At 40.2% G+C, this 13,949-nt stretch overlaps 1 protein-coding gene across 2 annotated transcripts in view; it reads left to right on the forward strand.

The window, feature by feature from the left end:
- The window catches only part of LOC137342616 (importin subunit alpha-7), a 41,917-nt gene that overhangs the window by 21,819 nt on the left and 6,149 nt on the right, over nt 1-13,949 (forward strand). For both annotated transcript variants that reach the window (XM_068006638.1, XM_068006637.1), the window contains 9 exons: nt 2,023-2,117; nt 4,003-4,134; nt 5,145-5,233; nt 5,766-5,865; nt 6,086-6,249; nt 6,939-7,017; nt 7,345-7,470; nt 8,067-8,194; nt 13,754-13,932. In XM_068006638.1, the coding sequence (XP_067862739.1) occupies nt 2,023-2,117; nt 4,003-4,134; nt 5,145-5,233; nt 5,766-5,865; nt 6,086-6,249; nt 6,939-7,017; nt 7,345-7,470; nt 8,067-8,194; nt 13,754-13,932 (1,092 nt within the window). The remainder of the gene's footprint in view (nt 1-2,022; nt 2,118-4,002; nt 4,135-5,144; nt 5,234-5,765; nt 5,866-6,085; nt 6,250-6,938; nt 7,018-7,344; nt 7,471-8,066; nt 8,195-13,753; nt 13,933-13,949) is intronic.

Raw genomic sequence — 13,949 nt, forward strand, 5'->3', positions numbered from 1 at the left:
CCCATTTCTGACCTTATGGAGGGAAGGTCATTGTTGAAGCAGCTGAAGATGGTTGGGCCTAGGACACCGCCCTGAGGAACTCTCAGCAATGTCCTGGGGCTGAGATGATTGGCCTCCAACAACCGCTACCATCTTCCTTTGTGCTAGGTATGACTCCAGCCACTGGAGAGTGTTCCTACCGATTCCCATTGACTTCAATTTTACTAGGGCTCCTTGGTGCTACACTCAGTCAAATGCTGCTTTGATGTCAAGGGCAGTCACCCTCACTTCACCTCTGGAATTCAGCTCTTTTGTCCATGTTTGGACCAAGGCTGTAATGAAGTCTGGAGCTGAGTGGTCCTGGCGGAACCCAAACTGAACATTGGTGAGTAAGTGCTGCTTGATAGCACTATCGATGACGCCTTCCATCACTTTGTTGATGATTGAGAGTAGACTGATGGGGCAATAATTGGCCGGATTGGATTTGTCCTGCCTTTTGTGGACAGGACATACCTGGGCAATTTTTCACGTTGTCGGGTAATGCCATTGTTGTAGCTGTAGTTCTGGAGCACAAGTCTGCAGTACTACAGCCAGGATGCTACCAATGTAGTAGTAAAGGAGGAGGTCGTCGTGATATTGGAGAGGATAAAGAGGAGGTACTTCAACGTTGGCAGTACTCAAAGTAGAAAAGTCACCTGGTCCAGATGGGATGCATCCTATGTTACTCAGGGAAGTAAGGGTGGAAATTGCAGAGGCTCTGGCCACCATTTTCAAATCCTCCTTAGCTAAGTAAGGGTGCAAATTGCAGATTGCAAATGTTACACCCTGGTCCAAGAAAGGGGAGAGGGATAAACCCGGCAATTACAGGCCAATCAGCCTAACGTCGGTGGTGGGGAAACTTTGAGACAATAATCCGGGACAAAATTAATTGGCATTCTGGAAGGTACGAGCTTATAAATGGAAGTCAGCATGGATTTGTTAAAGGAATATCTTGTTTGACTAACTTGATTGAGTTCTTTGTATTGGAGAGGGTTGATGAGGGTAGTGCGGTTGATGTTGTGTATATTGACTTTCAAAAGGCATTTGATAAAGTACTACAGAATAGACTTGTTAGCAAAATTAAAGCCCATGGGATTAAAGGGACAGTGGCAGCATGGATACAAAATTGGTTAAGGGACAGAAAGCAGAGAGTAGTGGTGAACAGCTGTTTTTCAGACTAGAGGGAAGTATACATTAGTGTTCCCCAAGGGTCGCTATTAAGATCATTGCTCATTTTGATATATTATTGACCTGGACTTGGGTATAGAGGGTATAATTCCAAAGTTTGCGGATGACACGAAACTTGGGACTGTAGTAAACAATGTGGAGAATAGTAACAAACTTCAGGAGGACATATACAGACTGGTGAAATGGGCAGACACATGGCAGATGAGATTTAACGCAGATAAGTATGAAGTGATACATTTTGGTAGGAAGAATGAGGAGAGGCAATATAAACTAAATGGTACAATTTTAACGGGGGTACAGGAACAGAGAAACTTGAGGGTGTTTGTACACAAATCTTTGAAGGTGGCAGGACAAGTTGAGAAGGCTGTTTAAAAAAGCGCATGGGATCCTGGGCTTTATTAATAGAGACCTAGAGTACAAAAGTAAGGACATTATGCTAAACCTTTGTAAAACACTGATTGGATCTCAGCTGGAGTATTGTGTTCAATTCTGGGCACCACACTTTAGGAAGGATGTCAAGGCCTTCGGGTGCAGAAGAGATTTACTAAAATGGTACCAGGGATGAGGGACTTCAGTTAATTGGAGAGACTGGAAAAGCGGGGGTTGTTCTCCTTAGAACAGAGAAGGTTGAGAGGAGATTTGATAGAGGTGTTCAAAATCATGAAGGGTTTTGACGGAGTAAATAAGGAGAAACTGTTTCCAGTGGCAGAAGGGTCATTAACTGTTCTGATTGGATGTATCCTTTTTTTAAAAAAAAACACATTTAATTCCTGCAGCTTATTTTTCCTTAATGAAACCTTGTGGTTTTCTTTGTAGAGCCAAATCCTCCTATTGATGAAGTAATCAACACAACTGGTGTTGTAGAAAGATTTGTGGAATTCTTGAAAAGAAATGAAAATTGCACACTACAGGTAAATCTTTCAATGCCACTCCTTTTTGATTTTTATTTAAGCTAGTGTTTGTTGCTAATCACAAGTGCCAAATTGGAGGAATGTTTTATTGTACAGTATTGACACACTTCACTCTAACGGGTACATAGTCAAGATGCAGATCAGCCATAATCTAATTGAATGGCGGAACAAGCTTGAGAGGCTGAATGGCCGACTCCTGTTCCTATCAGCAAATAAATGAGGAAAAAATGCAGTTTGAAAACCATTGCCTGAAGATATATAGCCTCTGCATAGCATTTCATAGAACATACAAAGTTATGATTTGTACACTGGGTTCTACAGTAAAAGAATCCATGCCGAGGTGGACTGGAAGCTCTGCTTTGGCAGCAGTTACTCGTTTCTATTGTTTAAACACTCATTTCACTATTTTGGTTTTTGGTTTAAACAGTGGAAGTTGTAGCAATTGTACTTTTTTAAAAAAAGAAATCTTATCAGTTATAAAATATGGTGAATTTTGTTTTCCTTTTGCTAAACAGTTTCTTATAAATTACTATGCATAGTCCACACTACTTTTTCAAACCAAGGATTTTGTTGTGGGATAGAGCATCTCCAATTATCTGATTTAAATTAATGGGATAACTTGATAAACATGCAGGATAATTTGATTTTCGATGGTCAAGATTGAATATAGTAGTATATGTTATGGTCTATGATTGTCTTAATTCTAGTTACATTGGATAAATACATCTTGATTAAATTAACTTTTAGTTTGAAGACTTTATGCTGTACAGCAAGTTATGTGTTTGAGTATGTATGTGTATTTTATAAAATATATGAACAAAAATAGATGGATGAATATACAAGATGTGTGTCTATATAACAAAAAATACATATTTATTTGGTGGGGGTGCTTGTGTGTTGTCTGAATTGAATCTCCCAACTTTATCCTATGGAAGCAAAACTCTGGGCATCTTGTTATGTTGACTTTGATTTGCAAGCAGATAGTTAAGAAAGTGCTCAAACTGTAACTGCTGCCTGGGCCAACCTCGGCTAAGTGCTGCTTCAAATATCTGCAAGGGCATCTACTTGGGGATAAATCATATATTTTCTAATCCTACTGCTTAGATCTCTGTTGTAGATTCCTCATTTCCACGTGAAACATTACTTTAGAAGAGTTACCCATAGGTATGCAGAACTCGACTTTAGGTATTGCCATGCCGTAGATACTCAACATGTTTTCCGTTGTTAATCAGTTGGACTTTGAGGTGTTTATCAGCATTTGTGGATTTAATGTTTATTAACCTCTGACTAGCTTTTACGTTAACTGCTTTTTTAAACCAATTTAATAAATGTTTTTGTGTGGTGCTCATATTAAAAGTTCCACGTAAATTGTAGATTTAATTTCAGCAATGCAGGGTTCCCCCCCCCCCCCCCCCCCCCCTGCCCACTTTGTATCCATTATAAGGAAAAGGGCATAGTCTCTCTACTTTTTCTCTTAATTGGGTTCTCAGAAAAGAACATATATAATGTGTGTGGTGCTTGAAGGAATGAGTTGATTGTTAAGTCAGGTGAAATGCCTTTTCTCGGTGGGGAAGGGAAAGAGTCAAATTGGCCCCAGTTGAAAATAATATGCATTTGAAAGAATCACCATTTTGAGTTTTCTGATTGCAATACTTGTACATAGTGTGTGGCGTGCACCTTCACACAACTACTACTTCACCTACAGGTAAGTAACCTGTGTATTTGCTATGCTTTGCAAATTACTTAGTGTTGGTACAGGCTAGATTGTGTGGGAGAAGCTGCAACACAAAAATTCTGTATCAATGAACCATTTGTTCTAGCTATGCAGAAGAAAATGTAATTCCAAATATTAGTTTACACATTGATCGTTTTTGTTTTTTTCCAGTTTGAAGCAGCATGGGCTTTGACGAATATAGCTTCAGGTACATCTCTCCAAACCAAAGTAGTAATAGAGGCTGGTGCAGTTCCAATTTTTATTGAGCTGTTAAACTCTGAGTTTGAGGATGTACAAGAACAGGTAAGATGCCATACTTAATTTTAACTGTTTACCTTTTTTAAAATGGCAGTGTAAAATATGAAGTAGAAAATGAAAAAGTGTGTTTTTGATATCTTTACACCACAAAGGCCAATACTTGTTTTTTCAGTGCCCATCTTCCTATCTAGCATTGGGGTAGGGGTTGCTGGAGGAGTGTGCATTTTATAAATAAAAATGCACCATAATACATAAATCCCTGCTCCAGTTGAAGGAATATGTCTAATTGCAAACTCCATCTCGATACTGATGGATTCCTAATGTAGCTTGCATTGATTTTAGTGCATTTTACTTAATGGAAATCATCATCCAGCAAACTTATTTTATGATATTTGAGATCATAGAATCATACAGCAGAGGTGCCTGTGCCAGCTTTTTGAGAGAGCTATCCAATTAGTCCTGTTTCCCTGCTCTTTCCCCGTAGACCTGCAAATTTTTCCATTTCATGTTTATCCAATTCTTTTTTGAAAGTTACTATTGAATCTGCTTCCACCACCCTTTCAGGCAGTGCATTTCAGATCATAACAACTCGCTGCGTTTAAATTTTTAAAACATTCCCATTTTCCTTCTGGTTCTTTTGCCAGTTATCTTAAAGCTGTGTCCTCTGGTTACCTTTTCCAGTGGAAACTGTTTCCCCTTATTTACTCTATCAAAACCCTTCATAATTTTGAACACTTCTCAATCTCCCCTTTAACGTTCTCTGCTTCCCTAGTCTTTCCACATAACTGAAGTCCCTCATCCCTGGTAAAATTCTAGTAAATCTCCTCTGCACTCTCTCCAAAGCCTTGTCATCCTTTCTAAATTGTGGTGCCTAGAGATCTTGTTTGTTCTTGAATGACTAACTGTTTTAGGCATTCCCTTAAATTCTTTATATATCTTTTGTGGGAAGGGGCAACTGGCTCAATATTTTACTTTCCAAAACTTTATAGGATGCTGGGAAATTTTAACTTGAAGTATTTGTCTTGTGCTTTATAGTTTAAAATTTGCTTTTCTAGGCTGTGTGGGCCTTAGGAAACATTGCAGGCGATAGTGCGGTATGCAGGGACTTTGTACTCCACTGTGGGATCCTTCCACCTTTGTTACAGTAAGTACTTGTATTTGCCAGAAATTTTCACAATTATACTAAATATGAATTTAATGAGCAATGGGGATGGAGGAAAGGGGTAGTACATTCACTTCAGCACATTAGATCTCATTGTAGGATCTATCCCACTGAAGTGCATATTGCCTTGTGGAAAGTTTGTCTAAAATCAGTCTAATCATATGTTGAATAATGGGTTATTAACAATTAACGGCTGTACACCGTGCATTCAACTGATTGTCTTTCACTAGGATTTGAGATACAACAGCATTTGAGGGGAGGGGGTAAAAATGAAGAGCTAATGTTAAAATATTATTCATGCACAAAAAGCTGGATCGGTGTCTTATAAAGGAGTTTTTTGGTCTACTTGAGATGCATGGATTGAAATGATTTGCTTTCCATTTAAAATTTTACACATGATATTGCCTACAGCATGCAATTTTCTTCGTAATCTGATTTTTGTATTGTATTGGATACAAGATTCTATAGTATTTTGTGCTTGTTTATTTTTTCCTTTTTCCCCCTTCCCTTTTAGGTTGTTGACAAAATCTAACAGACTCACAATGACGAGAAATGCTGTCTGGGCACTGTCCAACTTGTGTAGGGGGAAAAATCCTCCACCTGATTTTGAGAAGGTAAATATCCTCTAATGCTACCTTTGCAATTGAGTAGAATGTATTTATATCACTGTGATCTCTAATCAGTTGTAATGTCCATGTTTTCCAGTTGAGTTACAAGTTTGTAATTGTGCCAGAACGCTATCCTGAGTGGGTGGGTAGTTTCGATGTCAAGTTCAGGTGTTCATCTTTAATTTGCGAAGCTGCTAAAATGGAAAGATCTCTAATTTATTTGCAGGTATCCCCCTGTTTGCCTGTGTTGTCCAGGCTACTGTTCAGCAGTGATCCTGACCTGCTTGCTGATGCTTGTTGGGCATTATCTTACCTGTCAGATGGACCTAATGAAAAAATTCAGGCCGTTATCGACTCTGGGGTTTGCAGACGATTGGTGGAACTCTTAATGTAAGTTTATTTGCACAGAGATAGTAATCCTTGTATCTTTTATAGTCATGAGTTTAAGTAGTCAACTTTAACCCTGTTTAAACTGTCTCAAAAGTTTCAAGTTTTTGGTTAGCCTATTAGCCAAAGATTAGAAACTTCAATGTTAAATGGTATACAAACCGAGCTAGAAGCTTACAAGAAAAAAACACAATTGTTACAGCTTTCATTCTCTGGCTTATTTGCCCTTTCATTAACTTAGTCACAAAACATTCCGTTTATAAAACATTATTTTGTAAAAGTGCATTGTGTGTATTTTCATACTTTAGTCCTATTATTATCTTCGCAGTGTGCATACATCTCCTGTCAGAGATGACAGTCTCCTTCTATGCCTTTTACCACTGCCAATTTTGATGAGAGATGGTTTATGAATGCCTTATGGTGAAGCACCTACCCTCTCCTCAACATCTCCCTCAGTAGCACATGGGCTGGGAATTTCCTACCTCCTGTATCTTGCTACTGTTGGAACTCCAAACCACTGTGCTGCACTCCCACTACTTTGTTAGGCATCTTTTTTAAATAATTAATCCTAGGAGGCTAACTGAGCAAAGCATGTTAACATTGTCTTCTGTGACTTGTATGAAATAACCACTAAATATGATATTGTTGGATATATAATTTCTGAGCAGTCATTTTTGTGAATTTCTTCATAGGCATAATGATTACAAAGTTGCATCACCAGCATTAAGAGCTGTAGGTAACATAGTAACAGGTGATGATATCCAGACACAGGTGAGTGCTTGGAGTCAGTAGTAAGTCAGTTATTGCCTCTAGTGGCTTTTGTTTAAAATAATTTATGAACTTTTTCAGATTTAGGTCTGATTCAGGTAATATGACAGAAACTCTCAAAAAGCAAAAGACATTTTAATGAAGTTGTTCCACTCAAGTTTTAGATTGCAGGAACTGTTTGGGGGGGTGGGGGGTGGAGGGGAGGGGAAATCCCTTTAAAGTAGAGCTTGATTGTTTTTGGGAATTTATTTATGCAAAATAATTTTATGTGAATTCAGTGAACTTAATGGCAAAATGTTAATTAAAGAGGCTTATTTTTGTTTTGCCCAGGTCATATTAAATTGTTCAGCCTTGCCATGTCTCCTGCACTTATTAAGTAGTCCAAAAGAATCCATAAGGAAGGAGGCCTGCTGGACCATTTCAAACATTACAGCTGGAAATCGAGCACAGATTCAGGTAGAGGAAAACAGATTTTGCTTGAAATTATTGAATTTAAATTAATTGGGTCCAACATTCTGTTTCAACCCAGTTAATTTAAATTTGCATAATGTTTGCAAAATTTCGCACAGCAGTTGCAAAGTTATATTGACTGTAAAACACTCAAATCCTAACGTACACATTTATTTTCAATTGATTTTAAGTTCGAGTGAGACTAAAGAGAGTACTGGATTTTGGGTCTACGGATAAATCAAATTTTTTCTAATACCCTGTCATTAACTTAAGTGTTTCTCAGCAATATGGTAATAGCCCTTCACTACATGGTGCAGTTTATGTCTGCAGTTCCCCAATTGCTGAAAAAACTTCAAATGTGTCATTCTAGGCAGTTGTTGAGTGGAGTCGGGCCACATTCTGACCATTCAGAAGACACCACTGCATTTTATAATTTCACTTCCTGTTGCCTCTACATTGCTACAAAGTCCTATTTGAATTGCTGTTTGTTTTTTCCAGGGACGATGATTATGGTGGGGAAACTTGTTTTTGAACACACTTTTTCAAATCTACAGATGGTAACTTTTGTTCCCTTCCTCTTTTTTTAAATTGCTTTTTTAAAGGCTGTAATAGATGCAAACATCTTTCCAGTGCTGATTGACCTCCTTCAGAAAGCAGAATTTCGGACGAGGAAAGAGGCAGCATGGGGCATCACAAATGCAACGTCTGGAGGAACACCAGAACAGATTAAGTGAGTGACAGAAGCATTGTTTATTTGTATTCTCTCCTTTTACTCCCCTTCCATATTTCTTTCTTGAAGATATCTATTGCTTGTTAAAGCATAGTTCCATGGGCACAGGGCATTGCCTAAATATCTATTCTTCGTGTTTGAGCCTGGACAAATAATAGGGGAGAATTATAGCCAAGCCCAATCCTGTCCCCTCCAATGTTACATGCGTGCACTTTCTCTGAAAGGGCTGCTGAAAGAAAGAACTTTAAAGTATATATCACCTTATCGCAAACATCCCAAAGTGCAGACACTGTTGTGTAGGTTAACGTCGTAGCCAGTTTGCACGTAGCAAGGCCCCACAAATAACAATGAGAAAAATACCAGTTTTGAAAAAAAAATGTGTTTGAGGGAAGAATGTTGGTCAGGACTTAATGTATTACCTCACACTTAGCCACATTTTGGGAGGTAAAACTAGGAAAGGTGCTGAAGGATGAACAGGGAGACCTTGGCATTCAAAAACATCATTCCCTATAACTGAGTGCAGGTAGATAAAACTAAAAAGGCCAGTAGCATTTAGGGTTTTGTAAATGGGACATAAAGTAATAAATTTGTAGAAAACATTGGTTAGGCCACAGGTGGAGTACTGTGTGCTGTAGATATTAAAACAAGAGCGTGTACAGTGTATGTTCACCAGGGTGATGCTAGGAATGGGGAACTAGTTATGAAGAGAGGCTTGAAATACCGGGATTTTTTCCATTGGAGCAGAGAAGGCTTAAAGATTTGAGGTTTTTAAAATTATGACTGGTTTCTGGAATAGGAAAGTATTTGTATTGAGATCGTATTATTGAATCATAGAATCATAGGTTACAGCACAGAAGGAGGCCGTTCGGCCCATCGAGTCTGCGCCAGCTCTATGCAAGAGCAATCCAGCTGGCCTGACTCCACCGCCCTATCCCCGCAAATTTTTTCCTTTCAAGTCCTTATCCAGTTCCCTTTTGAAGGCCATGATTGAATCTGCCTCCACCATCCCCTCGGGTAGTGTATTCCAGATCCTAACCATTTGCTGTGTTTAAAAATAAAAAAAAAATTTCCTCATGTCACCTTTGGTTCTTTTGCCAATCACCTTAAATCTACGTCCTCTGTTTCTTGACCCTTCTGCCAATGGGAACAGTTTCTCTCGATCTACTCGGTCTGGACCCTTCATGATTTTGAATACCTCTATCAAATCTCCTTGTAACCGTCTCTGTTCCAAGGAGAACAACCCCAGCTTCTCCAGCCTATCCCCCTGCTTCCCCAGTCTATCCATGTAACTAAAGCCCCACATCCTTGGAATGATTCTAGTAAATCTCTTCTGCACCCTCTCTAAGGCCTTCACATCTTTCCTAAAGTGCAGTGCTCAGAACTGGACACCATGCTCCAGTTGTGGCCGAACCAGTGTTTTATAAAGGTTCATAACTTCATACTTATATACTCTATGCCTCTATTTATAAAGCCCAGGATCCCGTATGCTTTTTTAGCTGCTTTCTCAACCTGCCCTGCCACCTTCAACAATTTGTGTATGTGTACCCCCAGATCTCTCTGTTCCTGTACCCCTTTTAGAGTTGTGCCCTCTGCTTTATATTGCCTCTCCTCGTTCTTCCTACCAAAATGTATCACTTTGCATTTTTCTGTGTTGAATTTCATCTGCCTTGTGTCTGCCCATGCCACCAGCCTGTCTATATCCTCTTGAAGTCCATCACTACCCTCCTCACTGTTTACTACCCTTCCAAGTTTTTTGTCAGCTGCACATTTTAAAATTGTGCCCTGTACAATCAAGAAAAGCAGTGGTCCCAGCACCTCCCTCCAGTGCGAAAAACAACCATTCACCACTACTCTCTGCTTCCTGTTACTTAGCCAATTTTGTATCCCTGTTGCTACTGCCCCCTTTATTCCATGGGCCGCAATCTTGATAAGCCTACCATGTGGCACTTTATCAAACGCCTTTTGAAAGTCCATATACTCATCATCTATTTCATTGCCCTCATCTACCCTCTGTTACCTCATCAAAAAACTCTATCTAGTTGGTTAAACACGATTTGCTTTTAACAAATCCGTGCTGGCTTTCCCTAATCAATCCACACTCGTCCAAGTAACTTAATTCTGTCCCGGATTATCGTTTCTAAAAGTTTCCCCACCATCGAGGTTAAACTGACTGGCCTATGGTTGCTGGGTTTATCCTTACACTGTTTTTTGAACAAGGGTGTAACATTTGCAATTCTCCAGTCCTCTGGCACCATCTCTGTATCTACAGATGTTTGGAAGATTATGGCCAGTACTTCCACAATTTCCACCCTTACTTCCCTCAGCAACCTAGGATGCATACCATCCAGACCGGGTGACTTACCTACTTTAACCTTTAACTTTAAATATAGCTAGCCTTTCAAGTACCTCTTCTTTATCAATTTTTAGCCCATCCAGTATCTCAACTATATCTTCCTTTACTGAGACCCTGGCAGCATCTTCTTCCTTGGTAAAGACGGATGCAAAGTACTCATTTAGTACCTCAGCTATCCCCTCTGCCTCCATGAGTAGATCTCCTTTATGGTCGCTACTCGGCCCCACCCCTCCTCTTACTACCCGTTTACTATTTACATGCCTGTAGAAGACTTTTGGATTCCATTTTACATTGGCCGCCAGTCTATTCCCATACTGTCTCTTTGCCCCTCATCTTTTTCACTTCCCCTCTGAACTTTCTATATTCTGCCTGGTTCTCACTTGTTATCAACCTGACATCTGTCATATGTCCCCTTTTTCTGTTTCATCTTACTCACTATCTCTTTTGTCATCCAGGGAGCTCTGGCCTGCCTTTCTGCCTCGTGGGAATGTGCCTGGACTGTACCCGAACCATCTGCTCTTTAGAGGCCACCCACTGTTCAATTACAGTTTTGCCTGTCAATTTTTGATTCCATTTTACCCGGACCGGATCTGTTCTCATCCCATTGAAATTGGCCCTCCTCCAATTGAGTATTTTTACTTTAGAGTCGTCCTTGTCCTTTTCCATAGCTATTCTAAACCTTATAATACAATGATCGCTGCTCCCCCACTGACACTAGCTCCACTTGGCCCACCTCATTCCCTAGAACCAAGTCCAGCAATGCCTCCTTCCTCGTTGGGCCGGAAACGTACTGGTTAAGAAAGTTATCCTGAACACATTTCAAAAATTCCTCCCCGTCTTTGCCCCTTATTATCGTAAACAATTTTACAACACCAAGTTATAGTCCAGCAATTTTATTTTAAATTCACAAGCTTTCGGAGACTTCCTCCTTCCTCAGGTAAATGTTTCAGGAGCTCCTTGAAGCCTACGCATTTATACATATAGAACAATACATGGTGTTTACAGACTGCCCCTGCAACTGCCCGTTGCCAAGGCAATCACCGTGTTCAGACAGAGAGGTGTCACCTGCAGAACCCCCGAATACACATTCAACAAAAAAACAAACAGGGAAAAAAAACAGAGAAAAAAAAAACAGAGAGAGGCAGAAACATCCGGAAGGCAGAGAGAGCCAGCAAATGACCTTATTATCGTTAGCCCAGTCTATATTAGGATAGTTGAAGTCCCCAGTTATCACTTGCACCTCTCTGTAATTTCCCTGCAAATTTGCTCTTCTATCTCCTTCCTGCTAGTTGGTGGCCTATAAAATACACCCAGTAGTGTAATGGCATCTTTTATTTCTAACCAAATAGATTCTGTCCTTGACCCCTTCAGGACATCCCCTCTCTCCAGCACTGCAATATTCTCCTTAATCAACACTGTCACCACCCTCCCTCCCACCCCACCCCACCTTCCTTTCCTTTCTTTTCTTCCCTATCTTTCCTGAACACCTTGTATCCAGGAATATTTATTACCCAATCCTGCCCCTTTTTGAGCCAGGTTTCTGTTATCGCCACGACATTGTATTCCCATGTGGCTATTTACGCCTGCAGCTCATCAACCTTCTTTACCATGCTTTGTGTGTTTACACACATGCACTGCAAACCAGTCTTAGACTTGTACTCTTTCTTAATCTGATCCCACCTAATACTGTCGTATTACTTGCTCTAGTGCTACCTTTCTCCCCTGATCCTTTGTGTCCCTTGTTTCTCCTTTCCATTGTTACGTCCTGGTGCCCTTCCCCCTGCCAAATCTGTTTAAACCTCCCCCACGGCACCATCGAACCTTTCCGCGAGGACATTGGTCCCAGCTCCGTTGAGGCGCAACCCGTCCAGCCTGTACAGGTCCCACCTTCGCTAGAACTGGTCCCAATGCCCCTGGAATCTAAAGCCCTATCTCCTGCACCATTTCTCCAGCCACACATTCATCTGCTCTATCCTCCAATTTCTATACTCAGTAGCACGTGGCACCAGGAGTAATCCGGAGATTACTACCATTTGAGGTCCTGCTTCTTAATCTTTTTCCAAACTCCTTAAAATCTGCCTGCAGGACCTCATCCCTCTTTCTACCTATGTCGTTAGTACCGATATGGAAGACGACTTCTGGCTGTTCACCCTTCTTTTCCCCCAACCCCAGAATGTTCTGCAGCCGCTCAGTGACACACTTGACCCTGGCACCAGGGAGGCAACATACCATACTGGAATTACATCTGTGTGAAGGTACACAACAGGCCATGACTATGCAATAAACCATTGTGAGACACAAGATTTCGCAATTAATGGCTTTTGCAGCCTTTTAATGCTTCGCACTACGATGCCTGCTGAAAACGGATTTCCTTCAAACTTATGAGGAATATTTATGTTGTAGAGGAAAAAATTGTAATTCAATGTTCTCCATTTCATTTTCATCCACTTTTATTTCTTCCCCTCCAGCTACCCTCTAGATCTTCTTTTCCCCTGCCCTCTGTGGCACATTTCTACAGGTGCTGGCAATCCTCTAATAGCTGGCACTGGTGGCAATATTCATGTAAGCCTGGACAGTGGGTGTTAACGAGCTATTCAAATGGTTGTCGTGTCCCTAGGGTAGAATAGCCAACCCACATTCCATGTCAGAATTCCAGTATGAACAACAGGCACTTGTGCAAGTTACTGGATGCCAGCCAATGCCTGTGGTGCCAATTTCAGCAAGCAGTCAAGGCTTTGAGAGGAAAAACTGGAATAAAAATTTAGTGTAACCTTCTAACGATCACAGGGCTCTATGTTGTGACGACATTGGTCAGCATTGTGGCTATAAAGTTAATATTGACTCCTTTGTCTAACATGATGGCCACATTTGGCAACTTCATATTTGATTGCTTAAGCTTAAATTTTACTGTGATGTTAATGGTTTTACAGTTCCTTACAAGCCTTTAAAATTTAAATCAATTTTACTGATTTTTTTTTCTGTTAATTTAAATAAGCACTGAACACTAAAATTAATGCTTGGTGAACTTTGACAAAATGAGATGTCATGTCCCTACCAGGCTTGCTTTGGAGTGAAGTGATTATACAGTATTGTGTGGTTCAATTCTAGAGACTCCAATGCATGGTCCACCACCATAAAACCTATAGAAACTTTCTCTTGATTACACTGCAGAATGTCCTGAATGTTTGTTTTTCTTTATTTTAAAGGTATCTTGTAAACTTGGGTTGTATTAAACCATTGTGTGACCTACTGACAGTTATGGACTCAAAAATAGTTCAGGTTGCCCTAAATGGGCTGGAAAATATTTTAAGACTTGGAGAGCAGGAGGCTAAACAGAATGGAACTGGGATCAATCCATACTGTAGCCTTATTGAAGAAGCTTATGGTAGGAGAAGTGATACA

Source organism: Heptranchias perlo, chromosome 26 (genome assembly GCF_035084215.1).
Source record: "Heptranchias perlo isolate sHepPer1 chromosome 26, sHepPer1.hap1, whole genome shotgun sequence".
Classification (NCBI taxonomy): Eukaryota; Metazoa; Chordata; class Chondrichthyes; order Hexanchiformes; family Hexanchidae; genus Heptranchias; species Heptranchias perlo.